At 45.8% G+C, this 15,140-nt stretch overlaps 1 protein-coding gene across 3 annotated transcripts in view; it reads left to right on the top strand.

Moving 5' to 3' along the window:
- LMCD1 (LIM and cysteine rich domains 1) overlaps positions 1 to 15,140 on the top strand; it is a 66,650-nt gene that overhangs the window by 29,240 nt on the left and 22,270 nt on the right. For 2 of the 3 annotated variants that reach the window (XM_003814217.6, XM_063602093.1), the window contains exons 2-3: positions 1,903 to 1,991; positions 6,366 to 6,621. In XM_003814217.6, coding sequence (XP_003814265.3) covers positions 1,903 to 1,991; positions 6,366 to 6,621 — 345 coding nt within the window. The remainder of the gene's footprint in view (positions 1 to 1,902; positions 1,992 to 6,365; positions 6,622 to 15,140) is intronic. The other variant, XM_057301994.2, reaches the window with a different exon arrangement.

The raw sequence follows: 15,140 nt of genomic DNA on the forward strand, positions 1-15,140 counted from the left end.
GGAGAATGAGTTAGCAGTGGGTGTTGTCTTAATTTTCACTTTTCACATGAATCTAGCATTGAATAGGCCTAAATATAAACCTGCTTCCCTCCACACTCCACATATCTGCAACATGACTCTCACTCCCTGAAGCTGTAAATATGTATTGAACAAAATGACAAAGTGTGTGGGGACATGGTGTACACAGCAGTCACCAAATAGAAGGCATGGAGTGAGGCATTATTGTGAGAAGATTTGGTGCTGAAGAGAAGTATTGTGAAGGACAGCTGTCTCTTTCCATACGTCTGAATTCTACCACTGGCAATGAGGATGGCTTCACAAGTTTCACTGCTTGTATTTTCCCTCTTAAATGCAAAGAGAGGAGACTAGTAGCATCCAAAGGACATGCTCAGATTGCATACCCTACTCATCATGCCTTTCATACCTTTTTTACCTTGCACATTTTCTTCCTTCTGCTAGGCATCTCCTTTCCCTTTTCTGCCTGTCCATCTTGCACAGCCCAAATCCAAAGTCACCTCCTCTAAGAAGAAGTAGTCTGCTCTAATAAGCTCATATTTCCCATATGAATTTATTAACACCTTCCCCTGTGCTTCTAAAATCTGTGGCAAAATAAGAGCAGTTACCATGTCTAGTGCCTAATGTGGTCCTGCACGTTACTATATTATCTCGGTATCCACTTGGCAGATAAGGAAACTGAGGCTCAGTATGTCCAAGGCTAGGCAGCCAATAAGTTACTGAAAAGCTCGATTTGGAATCCAAGTCTCTCAGACTCCAAACTTCGTGCCTCTTTTACTACACAACATGCAGCTTCCTTTACCTCAGACTTGCCCCTTACAGGAGCAGGAGATGAATGTGTTTTTCTCTCCATATCCCCCTAGCTAACCGTGAGTTCCACTAGGGCACACCTGAGTCTTATATTGTATTCCTGTGTCTGGTACATAGTAGATGCTAAATAAATGGTATGTTTGTTGGATAAGAAGCTTATCCCTTTACATTACTAGTTGATTGAGCCCTGCTTCAGGTGAAATCATAATAAAGTACATCCCTGTACCAAGTCATCCCCACCCCAACCCCAATGGAGAGTTGGGTAAGTTTCTCAGCCAGCAGATCCATATTACTAACCCACTTCTTCTCCAATGTTAATGTAATGCAGATCTCCTGGGAATTTTGTTAAACTACAGATTCTGATTCAAACAGGCTGGAGTCGGGTCTGAGGGTCTGTATTTCTGGCAAGCCCCAGGTGACGCTTCTGGTTTGAAGATGCCATTTGGGTTTAAACACCTCAGCAGCAGCAGCAAATGCACTTTTGGTACCTTTGGCTGGTAGCAAGTAATAAAACCTGTCTCATGCATTGTTCTCCTTCCAAAGGAGATTTTAAGTGCTCATGTGATTTTTCAGTGTTTTAGCAAAATATTTAAGTTATGCTTCAAGCTATAAACATTTGGCAAAATGCACATTTGTTTGTGCCTGTAGCTTTGGTTTAATCACACTCTATCAATAAATCACAAATAAATGAAGGAGAGGAGACACTCACTGAAGATTCCATTCCAGTGACAAGTGAGAGTGGGTGAGGGTGGGGGATGGAATAGATGGTCACTCACAGCAGGGCGTTTCCAACCAGTCTTGCTGTTTTGAAACAGCACTGGAGGCTGGGAAAGAACCCCCATTGCATTCTTATTGGGAAGAGCCCCACCCTTCCACAATTGCCTACCCTCTGGCCCCATTCCATGTTCCCGTTTGGTCTTCTCAGTTCCCGGTAAACAGTTTGTGATGGCTTATTGATCTCAAGCCCTTTGAACCCCACACAGTCCCTTTGCCAGCATGCCAAGTCTTTTAGAGGTCAAGCATCTCCAGTCCAAGATGTTTGGAAGGAAAACACCCTCTTTTCTGTTCCTTTTCCAGATGTCCCTGGGCCAGCTGCAGTCAGCAAGAGGTGTGGCATGTTTGGGATGCAAGGGGACGTGTTCAGGCTTCGAGCCACATTCATGGAGGTAACAGATTTTGTCAGGAGGGTCCCTGTCTGCCTTTGTTACTTGGCTGTCCTCTCGGGGAACCCTGGTTGCTTTCTTCGCTGAGACTGCTTTGGTTGTATGCGTTGTCAGGGAAGGATGGCTGCAGAGGGAAGGCACTCCTGCTTGGTCCAATTCAGAAACGAAAAAAGTCCTTGGGGGAGTGTGGCGGGGGCAGTAAAGATGTGAAGAAGGAGTTTAGCACTTCCTAAACCATTTCAAGGTAGAGTCCACAAAACCCAGCCCAGCAAGAATTGCTCTGGGAAGACCCAGGCAGAGGTTAGCTGGTCCCTTGTGCCTTTGGGGTATGCCTCGGGGTTTGGTGGATGGGGTGATCTCCCCTCACTGCACCAACTTCGCTGTGGATGGGTTTTGGTCTAGAGTGCCCCCTGGGACAGAAAGAGAGGTCATTCTGTCCACAGTACTTAAAAACCAGGACCTGGTATTCATATCTGCACAGGAGGACCATAAGATCCAGCTGGAGTTGGATTCGCAGAGGTTTTCTTTCTTTTTTTCCACTGAGGATTCTGAGGTTAAGAATGAGGCTGCCACAATGCAGCGTCCCTGGGCAGCATTCATGTCAGCATCTATGTGGACGGCACCTCTGGAGTGTGCAGGGAACAGACTGTGAGTCTGTCCCTGCAGCCCTGGGAGAGGAAAGTTAAGTTCTGTGGAGCACATAGCAAAGAAAGAGTTTTTATCCCCACTGCTGTAGCGTTGCCTTGAGCGCTCGTGGGGGTACAAAGTTTGGAAGGTGTTTTCGCAGCAATACTGACTTCCATTATGAGATGGGAATTATAAAAATAACTACGTATGAACTGAATGAAATCTTTTTTATTTAAATGTTGAAATAAACCTAAGCAGTAGGTATTAGTATCTCCATTTTGTTGATCAGGACATTGAAGGTAGGCAATGGGGCAACAACTACCAGATGGCAGGATTTGAACTCAGATCTGCATGAATCCCAATCCCATGCTCCTAACCGTTCTGCAGTACACAGGGCTATGAGCTTTCAGAGCAGAACACTGTTCCCTGACTCCATTCCCTGACAGTTCCCAACCTCAGAGGAGCTCGCACCGTCTTCTGGTTGCTAGGGACCTTCAAGGTCATCCAACTCAGGCTTCTATCCCCTTCAAAAATTCCTTCTATAATTTAAACACTCCTAGGAGGAGTTCTCCACACTTACTATATTTTGGCCATTTGAGCTCTTTCTGGCCTGGAAAGAAAGTCAACTTCCTTATCATTTCAACCCCACTGGTCCTGAATCTCAGGACAGCGTTGATTCCTCCTCAGCAATTTGAAGACAGCTAGGACATCTCCTTTTATACTTCTTGAGCCAGGGGAAAATGTTATCTAAATGCACCCACCGAGTCAATTCAGTCAGTTTTCCCTTCTCTCAAGGACCTCAATCCTGTGCTCCCTGCTGTCCAACATCTGAAAATGATCATTTGGTACATTTTTTCTGGTTTTCCAGTTGTTCAGGAAGAGAGGACAATTCTGGACCCTATTTTTCATGGCAACAAGCAGAAGTCTCTTAGCATTGTTTTAATCCCTCCATTTTCTTGTCATCGTACAAATGATTTGAACATCAAGTGAATTTGTCTTTGAGAAATACAGATTGAAGCTTGCAGGTCCTGCATATCAAGTGTCATCCTTGGTTTGAAGAATCCAAATAGGGACTTAAATTAGACTCAAATTGAAGCAGTAACATCACAGAAGCTTAGGAGGGAAATCCTGTTAAACTTTTTTATGCTCCAGGTTTTAAACTCTCAATTGTTTGTAAGACATTTAAATGACCAGAGTGCCAACCAACATGGTTTAATAGGAAAGCCCTTCAACTAATCATCACAGGACAGAATTCAGTCCCAGATTACCAATGACAGATTACAGAAATGGCTGTTTTAATACTGTTGAGGATATTTTGGGGTGTGCCTGTGTCCTCTATAATCTGGGCACCTGGAAAGAGTGGGGTGGGGTGGGAGGGGTGTATCCCTCATGTATAAAGTCCTAGAAATGTGCCTGGCCACATGAAGAGTGTGAATAAAAGGAGAAATTGTGTTGACACCATTTCAAGGAACATCTCAGATCTGTTAACTTTTTTTTGTTTTGAAATGTTTTGCATTCCCAGCCTCTCTAATTAGCATCCTGAAATTCCACATTAACTGCAAAAGCTATGGGCAGCCTCCTCATCTAGTTCCATTTATGGAAAGTATTAGGGAGGTCAGAAGGTCAGATGGGACACTGAATAGTCAGGTTCCTCCATGTCCCTCTATGCCAGGATTTCCTTCACTTTCTGCCTCTTCCTTCTTCCACTTCCAGCCCTGCTGTTCTCACTCCCCTGATACTGCCTAGTGCCTGTCTTCTTAAAGAAGCAGGCTTCTCATGCCTGGCTCTGAAAATGGATAAGCAAGAGAATATTATTGATTGTGAATAAAATGCAAAACAAAACAACCCATTTTTATTTTTATTTATTTAATTTTTTTTGAGAAGGAAAACCTTCTCATTTATTCCCTGCAGCACCCTTAGGGTCATTTTCTCCTTTTTGCTACTGGAACACATCCTTGAGATTGTCAATTTTAACATTTCTCAAATTGCAGCCCACTGAATGTGAACTTGTACTGCAAGCTTCTCCAGTAGCATTCAAAATGTCATGCTGCACATCACCATATCAAAGTCAAAGGAGTAGCTTCGCACTAAAGAGAGGTGTTTAACCTCCCTTAGCCCACTGTTTTCCAAACTCATGACCACTAAGCACCAAGCCTTTTTCTATGTACCACACACCAATCTCCTGGAGAACTGGCCCAGGCCAGTAGAACTACCCCCAGATTATAGGCAACTCTCTTCTGCCCTGAATGTATTCTACTTTATATAATTTCCATCTGATTTTCTCTCCCTCTCCCATCCCAACTGTAAGCTCCTTAAAGGTCACAACAAGGCCTTCTTCTCTTCATATTCAGTAAGGGGTTCCCAACCTCTCAGCACAATTGACATTTTGGGCCTCATAATTCTTTGTTGTTGGGGCTATTCTGTGGAATGTAGAATGTTTATAGCATCCCTGGCCTCTACCCACCAGACACCAATAGCACTCCTCTACCCCACTGGGACAATCGAAGATGTCTCCAGACATTGCTAATTCTGTCCTTTGGGACAGAATTGACCTTAGTTGAGAACCACTAATTTAGACCATCAGGGCTTGCCCCCACTAGCCCCACAATCAACGTTTGTGATATTCGATCAGACGTATTTACCTCCTGACTGTAGGAGGGAAAAGGAGGGTTCCCTCAGCCTTGCCGATCATTCAGCTGCAGTGACCTCCCTTGCTGGGCCTCCCTCGTCCCTGCAGTTGGCCTTGACATTGCTCACTTTACTGAACAAGCTCTCAAGTTGCATGCAGAAGAGCATCTGAGACCCAGCACAGCCTGCCCATGGTGACAGGCCGGAAAGGGAGGGGAGCGATTTTCCTCTCACGCCGTGGAACATTCTTGATTTCTAAACCTTAACAGCATGACACCAAGTAGCCACAGATTTTTGTTTTTAATTGTCAAAGAGAAGCATGAGGCTTTTTAGTAAATCTGAACCCTCCCCAGGATGTGTTTCCTTCTTCCGACAAAGCCTTCCCAATACACATCCATCTCCCCAGCCAGAGGGGTTTTCTGAGCTCTCTCCCTGCCGGGTCCTGTTCACAAATTTCTTGAAGAAAATATTCACTGCATTCTAACGGCAGTATTTATGCTAAAGAGTTTAAAAGTTGCTGCAGCTCCGAGGCTATGATCTTGGAAAACAATTTTAATAATTCTTTAGAGCAGGAGTTTGCAAACTTTTCTTGTAAAGGGCCAGAAAGTACATATTTTAGGCTTTGTAAGCCAGATACTCTCTGTTGTAACTACTAACTCTGCTGTTGTTGCCCCAAATCAACCACAGACAATATGTTAATGAGTGGTCATGGCTGTGTTCCAATAAAACTTTATTTACAAGAGCAGACTGTGGGCCAAGTTTAGGTTATGGGCCACACAGACTCCAGCCCAGCTTTAGAGCATCAGCCCAGCTTTAGAGCATCTCTGATGAACACATCAGCCTTTGCCGTGGCAACCACCAGGAGGGAAAACATACCACTCTTTTTACCAGCACAAGTTATATCCTACATTCCTCACTGATAGATGAATACAAACACTGTCATTTCCCAAATGCAGTTCCCAATTCCAAAGGCCTTTTTGTCTCAGGTTACCATTTGTCTGCTGCTAACCTTTCCAACTTAAAGTTTTAGCTTGCTTTCAAAAGGGTAGATGCTGCTAGCAGGAGAATCTGCCTCTTTTTCCTGGAGGTTAATCTCACTGGTCCCCATCCACCCACCCCCAGGAAAATATGCAAGTCTTGCAAATGCAGCCAAGAGGACCACTGCCTAACATCTGACCTAGAAGACGATCGGAAAATTGGCCGCTTGCTGATGGACTCCAAGTATTCCACCCTCACTGCTCGGGTGAAAGGCGGGGACGGCATCCGGATTTACAAGAGGAACCGGATGATCATGACCAACCCTATTGCTACTGGGAAAGATCCCACTTTTGACACCATCACCTACGAGTGGGCTCCCCCTGGAGTCACCCAGAAACTGGTAAGAGAGCTTCCCCAACCAAGCAGTTGTTTTCCTATCCTCATAAATACTAGCCATGTCAAGTGTTTCTGAATTTCAAACATGGGGTGGCAAGAGATCAAGGTCACAAAAATGACAGGAGTGGCTGTGGTTTTAGCCCTGCCCTTATATCATGTGATGTTGAAAAATGAAGACTATCTGGGCCTCGGTTTTCCTTATCCATGAAATGGGTAGAGGTGTTCATATGGACCCCAAAAGGCCTTGCAGCTCTAGTACAGGGGCATTTATTGTTCCATCTGGGCTCCTCACTTCTGAACAGGAGATAGTTTATCACTCAAAATTCTGAGTGCTTATCTACATCTGCAAGATATTCATTTTCCCTCGAAGTAGCCTGGGATATGCCCTTTGCAAACCTGTAGGAGAGCAGAGAAACAGTTCTCTCTTCTGCCTAAATGCTGAAACCTATTGGTCTTAGAAGGGAGAGCCAAACTGGTTTTATATAACCTTGAACAAAAGCAACCAGAGAAATCTCAAGTAAATGATCAGAGAAACCCTGAGGAGGGCAGAAAGGACACAGGTCCAGAGAGAGCAAGTGACTCACACAAGGTTACACCCTAGCTGCTCGCTGGAATCCCCGGGACCTGCAGAAGGTCTCCATACCCAGGTCTCATCCCAGACCATTGAGTCAGAAGCTCCAGACTACAAAATCCAAATCATCAGATGTGACCATTTAAATGACTCCCCATGCAGCCACCTTCAAGATCCAGTGCACCAGATCAGGGCTCCTATAATCTCAACATGTGTAGATATCACCTGGGGAGCTCATCAGAATGCATCCAGCAAGTTTAGGGCCATCCTGAGATACTGCACGCCTGACATACTCCCAGGTGATGTTGATGCTACTGGTCCCCAGAACCTTACATGTGGAGTAACAAGAGGCTGGATGATTTCTATAAGTTAATACAATTTGTAGAAGGTTCAACAATTTTAAAAATGCAAGCATGGCATTTAATTGAATATTTGCTGGAAGAAAAGGAGTGCCTCTGGAGCCCTTCATGGCCCTATCCTTCAGGCTCCTCCATGGCTCCCATCACTGTGCTCTCACTCCCAACATCTCAACACCTTAAGACACTCTGACTTCCTCCTTCCAGAGCTAGAACACACCAAGCTCCTGCCCTCCTTGGGGCCTTCGCACGTACTGCTCCTTTTCTGAAAGGTTCTTTCCTTGCTCTTCCCAAATAGTCCTTCTCCAGATATTCAATTTACAATAGATGTCACCTGCCATCCTATCACATTTTTTATTTCTTTTGCTTTCTTTAACAACTTTTATTGCAAACAGATTATCTTTTTTCTGTGCCTAGATATGAGGGCAGACACCCTGCCTGTCCTGTAAACCATAACATCCCTGCACCCAGGATGGTGCAGGGTGCAGGACAGGTGTGACGAGTGTTAGTGCAATGTCACCTTTTAGGCCAGAGATGCTCTAAGTTTGGGCTGTGGACTGGAGCTCTTCCACACAGTCTTTGTGACCTGGACCCAATGAAAAAAGTTGAGAAATTGAGAATATATGTTGGGAAAATATTACAGCAATTTGACATGCAACTGTGTGATGGGATGAGAACTCATATCAGAACAGAATTCCACTGTAGTAAGATTCACACTGAAATCTCATGGGGCATGTGCTACGTTCTAATCACATGAGAGAGACCACAAATCACTCTGCAATAAGTAAAAAACAAACAAACCTTGATCCTTCGCCATAGAGAGTTTCAGAGGCACAGTTCTAAGCTGTTGCCTTAAGGGGGGAAAATCCCTTCCAGATAAAATGAAGAGAGACTAAGATTTTTTTCTTAATCTGTACTTTTTGATAAACAAGAGCACATTTTAAAAGAACACTTCAGCATCCATGAACTCGATCACCCTGTAAGGCGGAGTTGTTTTACATGTAAGGAAACACAGAATGGTTAATTGGCTTTCAAAAGTTTTTAGTACTAGACAGGGGCTTGCCCCGGGCCACAGAGTGTGGCCACAGAACAACAGCAGAGCCAGGACATGCCCGGTAGTTCAGAGCTCAGGTCTCCCTCCAGCCCCAGGTCTGGGTAAGCTATCAAGCAGGTCTCCAGGATGTCAGTGGAAACTAAAGCAAGCAGCTCATGAAAGAGCTGTCTGCGGGCGTCAGGGACCAGCTGGTGAAAACCCCAAACACATTGACCCCAGACTAATCAGGGGAAGCCATCGTCAGGCAGTGATTAATGCTGGCTCATAAAACCACATGGCTATAAAGAACCCCTCTGTCTGCTCTGCATCTGGGCGTCCAGGGCAAGTCCCATTTCTGAGATTGGACAACTCCCCCTTCCCACTCACCTTCCCAACATTTTTATTATTATTATTATTATTATTATTGTACTTTAAGTTCTAGGGTACATGTGCACAATGTGCAGGTTTGTTACATATGTATACATGTGCCATGTTGGTGTGCTGCACCCATTAACTCATCATTTACATTAGGTATTCTCCTAATGCTATCCCTCCCCCAGGCCCCCACCCCACCACAGGCCCCAGTGTGTGATGTTCCCCATCCTGTGTCCAAGTGTTCTCATTGTTCAATGCAGCCATAAAAAAGGATGAGTTCATATCCTTTGTAGGGACATGGATGAAGCTGGAAACCATCATTCTAAGCAAACTATCCCAAGGACAGAAAACCAAACACCGCATGTTCTCACTCATAGGTGGGAATTGACCAACTTTTTTTTAATTACCGAATGATCAAGACTGATTATATTTTGGGAATGGGACCGAATTTTGCTATCTCTCATCCTTTGCAACCAGAATGAAAGTCTGAGCAATTCTTAAGCCTTCAAATGCTGATAACAATAAGCCTAATTGTGGATATTTGTTAAGTATTTACTGTGTACTAGCCACCATACTAGGAGCTATCCATGCACAATCTCATCTAATTATCCAGCACTGTTAGAAGTATACTATCATTACCCTCATCTACAAAGAAGGAAACTGAGGCTCAGAGAGATGATGCAACGATGCAGCTAGCCCAATGTCCCACAGCCGATGTAAGTGACAGAGCCAGGTCTTGAACTCAGGCCACCCTGACTCCAAAGTTTGGGCTCTTCCCTACCAATCCAGGCCAGGCCAGGCGAACTGGCAGGTGGGAGGGGAGGCAGGAAGGAGCAGATACCCTGGGTTAGCATTTTCAGGGAAGGATGTCATGAACAGGAAGCAGCTTGAGTGTGGCTTTGAAAGCTGCCAGGATGTGGGGGAAGGAAAGAGGGAGAAGACAAAGGAAACCAGCATCCACTGAGCATTTGTATGTGTATCTCATGCACACCTCACCGCTCCCTATGTGCTGAGTATGTTACAGGCTCATTTTACAGAGGAGCAGACAGAGGCCCGTGAGGAGCCAATGCAGGGGTGGCACTTACTCATACCTCGCCCTCTGCTTCCAGACCCATGGCAGGCATTACTTATCAGTCAGAGTACCGTTTCCCATTGACTTCTTATCGGCCCTCAGGATCCTTCTTCACACAGCACTCTCGGTCACCACTATGGACTGGGGTTGACTTGTCAGATGAAGCCCATTTACTGTTCTTGGCTGCCAGCAGAAGAATCAGGAAGAGAAGAATCAGAACAGGGTCTCCGGATTCCAGAGCCCATGTGTGTTTCACTGCCTAATCCAGGGTACAGGAGTGCCTTCCCTTCCACTTCGCTTTGCATTTTTAGTTTCTTTCCTGATACAGGCAGATTCCTGGAACCTCTCCACCCAAGATGTCCCAACCAGGTTGCAGAGCACCAAGTAACTCAGAAAGGTCCTCAGGGGGCCAGGTGCAGTGGCTCGCGCCTGTAATCCTAGCACTTTGGGAGGCCGAGGCGGGTGGATCACCTGAGGTCAGGAGTTTGAGACCAGCCTGACCAACATGGTGAAACCCCTCTCTACTAAAAATACAAAAATTAGCCGGGTGTGGTAGCAGGCGCCTGTAATCCCAGCTACTTGGGAGGCTGAGGGTGGATAATCGCTTGAACCCGGGAGGCGGAGGTTGCAGTGAGCCGAGATTGTGCCATTGCACTCCAGCCTGGGCAACAAGAGCAAAACTCCATCTCAGAAAAAAGAAAAATCAAGAAAGGTCCTTAGGAAAAACATAAAACCTAAACCAACCTTTCCAACTGGTTAGAGAAAATGCTTCCTGCTAAAGGTTATGGGAACAAGATTTAGCTCCTATGACGTAGTCAGGTATGAGACGTAGATAACATGACATAGTCAGGTATCAGAGAGATACCTGGGAGATTCTGTTTCAGAGTCAGAGCAGTGCCAGGTGGTTGACTCCGGCCCAAACCTCTGTCCCTGTCATCCCCTTCCCAAGTCCATGCCAGTCAATAGTGGTTGCTTGGAGGGCTGTGTTAAGAGGGATTCTGAGGGCTTGATTAGCAATGTTTGTGAATAGGGAGCAGTGGTGGAAGTCTCAGACCAGCCAGGCAAGGCCAGGCATCACAAAGTACACACCAGTGGCAACTGGATGCAGTGGCATTGACAATGCAAAGACAGAGAGGCTGGAGCTTTTTTTTTTTTTTTTTTTTTGAGACTGCGTCTTCCTCTGTCGCAGTGGCAGGATCTGATCTCACTACAACCTCCGCCTCCTGGGTTCAAGCGATTCTCATGTCTCAGCTTCCCAATTAGCTGGGGCTATAGGCACACACCACTATGCCCAGCTAATTTTTTTGTTGTTGTTTTTAAGTAGAGATGGGGTTTTACCATGTTGGCCAGGCTGGTCTCAAACTCCTGACCTCAAGCCATCTGCCCGCCTCGGCCTCCCAAAGTGCTTGGATTACAGGCATGAACCACCATGCCCAGCCCCAGCTGGAGCTTTGAGCTGCAAAAGGATCACTGGGTCCTTGGGAAGGGAAACTCCCTTTCTCCAAGGCTCCAGCCAGGAAGCACATTAGCCCTGCAGCCACAGACACCCAATGCCAGTGCAGAGCCGTGAAAGGACACCGTGAACGCAGGGGTCAACTAACATCTGGCTGGCGAAGCCGCTGCCCTAGGATCCCTAGCACACCATTTATTGTAAAGCTCAGAAGAAAAGGGTGCGGGCCCTGGAAAGCCAGAGAAACAGACACATCCAGGGAATGGGGGATCCTGTTACCACTTGATGCTTACACAGCCCGCTCACTCTGAAATGATGACAAAAGGAAATGCCTCCAGAGATTGGGGAATATTTTTCCTCTTGGAAAATCATCCGTCTTCTAGAGAGGCAGCAGAGAAGGGCTTGAGACCCATGCTGCTGGGTTCATAGCTGTCTCTATCACATACTAGCTGTGTGACCTTGGGGAGGTTACTTTACTTCTCTGTGCCTCTGTTTTCCAAAAGGTAACATTAGTACCTTCCTCCTAGGGTTGTTGTGAGAATTAAATGGGTTAACGTGTGTGAAGCACTTGGAAGAGTGCCTGGCTCATAGCAAGCCCTCCCTAAGAGTTGGCTGTTCCTATCATCTCTTCAACTGCTGAACATGGAGAAGTCAGCAGTCTTCCCAGGAAGGGCAATTACTCTCCCATGAGCCGAATCAGCCTGGATGGGGCTGCTTCGGAACTTGGTGTTAGTAAGATGCTAGTCAGGCCTGATCCCCACTCTAGCAGAGTGAGCCAAGCTCTTGTTTCCACTTCTCCGAAATCCTTCTTTAGATTCTGGAAGCAGGGGCAGGCCCTGGGCAAGAAATAGGAAGGGGACGGTGTGAGCAAATTTGCCACCCAAGGCTACACCCTAACGCATCTCTGCAGGGCTCTGTGCCTGCCCCTGCCTGTTGGCCGTCCGGCTGCCACTTCTCACTGTCTCTGATGGTCACATCCTCTTTCCCCACTCACTGCCCCCAGAGAAGCCCCAACCCTGGGGTATCCTGTGTCAGAGCCACCCAGGAGAAACTGTTAAACTGCTGATAGATAGATAGATAGATAGATAGATAGATAGATAGATAGATAGATAGATAGATAGATAGATAGACAGAGAGAGAGATAGACAGATAGACAGACAGACAGACAGACAGACAGATAGATAGATAGATAGATTTTGAGACATGTTGCCCAGGCTAGACTGCAGTGGTGTGATCATAGCTCACTACAACCTTAAGCTCCTGAGCTCAAGCGATCCTCCTACCTCAGCCACTGAAGTAGCCAGGTCTACAGGCATGTGCCACCACACCTGGCTGATTTTTCAGTATTTTGTAGAGATGAGGTCTCTCTGTTTCCCAGGTTGGCTTCAAGCAATCCTCCTGTGTCAGCCTTGGAAGTGCTGAGATTACAGGCATGTGCCACCGCTCCTGGCTTAAAGTGCTCATTTCTAGGGCTCTCCAGACCTCCTAAATCAGAACCTAAGGACAGACCCAGGAAACTTTTCACAAGGTCTCCCAGTGATTCTTATGCACCCTAAAGCTTGAGGTTCTTCAGACCTACCTGACTGACATATTTGTGCTAAAAGCCACCTGTAATTTCATACTGATCAAGAAGAAAACTACCAGATACCCCAGTCTCCTAAGACGGGGTCAGGACGAAGCCCTTCCCAGATGTTTCTGCAGCTGTGTGATGCACAGGGGCTTCTGCTCATCCACATGGTTGGTGGACTATCTTGGCCTCTTTGACAGGAATCCACCATCTCCCTCCCCTTTCCTGAACTGTAAACTTGGGTTAGTGATATTGCTCTTCTCTCTCTCTTCGTTATGGTGACCATTGAGTGAGATTGCCAGGGACTTCTCATGATGGTCAGAACCCTAGGGATTACATAGTCTACCCTGAACTTTGTAGATGAGGAAACTGAGGCCCAGGAGATACTTTCTCAGTCTGACACAGAGAGCAGCAGGAGAACTGGACCTGAAACCCTGACTTCCAGACACTCCACCACCCAGGTCTTCTCTTCTGTCTGAGAAAGCACCTTGAAAAGCATTCAGAAGTGTGCAGACGTACCTGGGATTAGCTGGGTACCTGGGATTAGCTGGGTATGCTGTGAGCTTTCAGTGCCAGAAGCTGTCTCAGATAGGTGTCCTCTGGGATTTAGGGCAGAGTGACCAATGGGGCATCTGCAGCCACCCCTCAATTGGAGTCCCACAGGAGCTCACGTCACCTGCCTTTCCCCTTTCTATGCTGTTTCCCAGAATTTATTTACTATGAATCCCAGCAGGTACCAAGCCCTAGACTTGTACTCCCCCACCCCACAACAACCCTAGCTTCCTCACCACTGCTCCCTAAAATCAGACAGCAACAGGGTCTGCACAATATGCATTTCAGCATGAATTTCCGTGTTCACTCCCACAGTTCCCAAATGAGTCCAGCCCCAAGTGATAAGCTATGGGCCAGATGGGTTCTAGGAGGATGAACCTAGCAGCAGCCAATTCAGTGATGGGAATCAGGAGACTGGGTGCTAAGGTTCAGAGTCAGGGTCAGGCACAGAAATGGAAAATGGTTGTCCAGGATGAACAATTTGCCTCTCACAGTTTCTCAGGCCGTGGCCCTGACCTGTATCTTCCCCTAATCTCCCCGTCCCTGGGACTCACCCATGCGTAAGAATTATGTTCAATAAAAACAAATATATAAATGAGGCCAAATTGGACAGTTACTTGTGAACACATTAATATTCAGACAGTTACCAGTCATATTAATGGGGAAATGTTACTGACCTGAGACCTTGTCGATTCTACTATTAGAAGTTGACTTTGCATATTTTTTAATTAATAAACCATGAAATACCTTATGTCCATAATGATTTAATTATACTTTTCTAAGAAAAAGCGATTTTAGACAAGGTTGACTTTTTTTTTTAATTAGGAATGTTGCCCAGGAGGTAAATGAAATAAAAATATTCAGTTTTGAGAGAAACAAAATTCATGTTGCAAAGCCAGCAAATCTAAAATGATCATCTACTTAAATTACACCATTCTGATCAAGAATGTGAATCTCTGACTATAACTTGGAGCAGAGTAAGAGCTCATTTAGGCATCTCTCAGGTATTAGCAAAATTCATATTTCTTCCTTGAGAATTCTTACATTTTGCAAAAGCCTGAAGCAGCTAGGAGTCATCCTCTGGCCTTTCCTCAGATCTCTGTCCAGTGCTTGAGAATCCCAGTTGTTTATCTCACTAATTTTTTTGTTTGCCAGTATTTTATTGAAACAGTAGTGAAAGTAAAGTCCAGGAGCCAACTTTTTGCATCAGATTTACCAGGATTCTTGTTAAAAATACAGATTCCTGTACCCCACACCTCACCTACTGGATGGAGATCTTGACTGGGGCTTGGTGCCCGGGAATCTGCATGTTAGTAATTTTTCACAGGGTTATTGTACACTGTGTCCATTGAGAGACACTACTTTGACATATGTAGCTGGTGAGTCTAACTGTAATCAGAGATTTGAAAAGAGAAAAGCCACAGATAGAAAAGCAAAGAGGGTCAGGTGCGGTGGCTCACACCTGTAATCCCAGCATTTTGGGAGGCCGAGGTTGGTGGAGGTCAGAAGTTCAAGACCAACCTGCCAACATGGCGAAACCCCGTCTC

This window comes from Pan paniscus, chromosome 2, assembly GCF_029289425.2.
Source record: "Pan paniscus chromosome 2, NHGRI_mPanPan1-v2.0_pri, whole genome shotgun sequence".
NCBI lineage: Eukaryota > Metazoa > Chordata > Mammalia > Primates > Hominidae > Pan > Pan paniscus.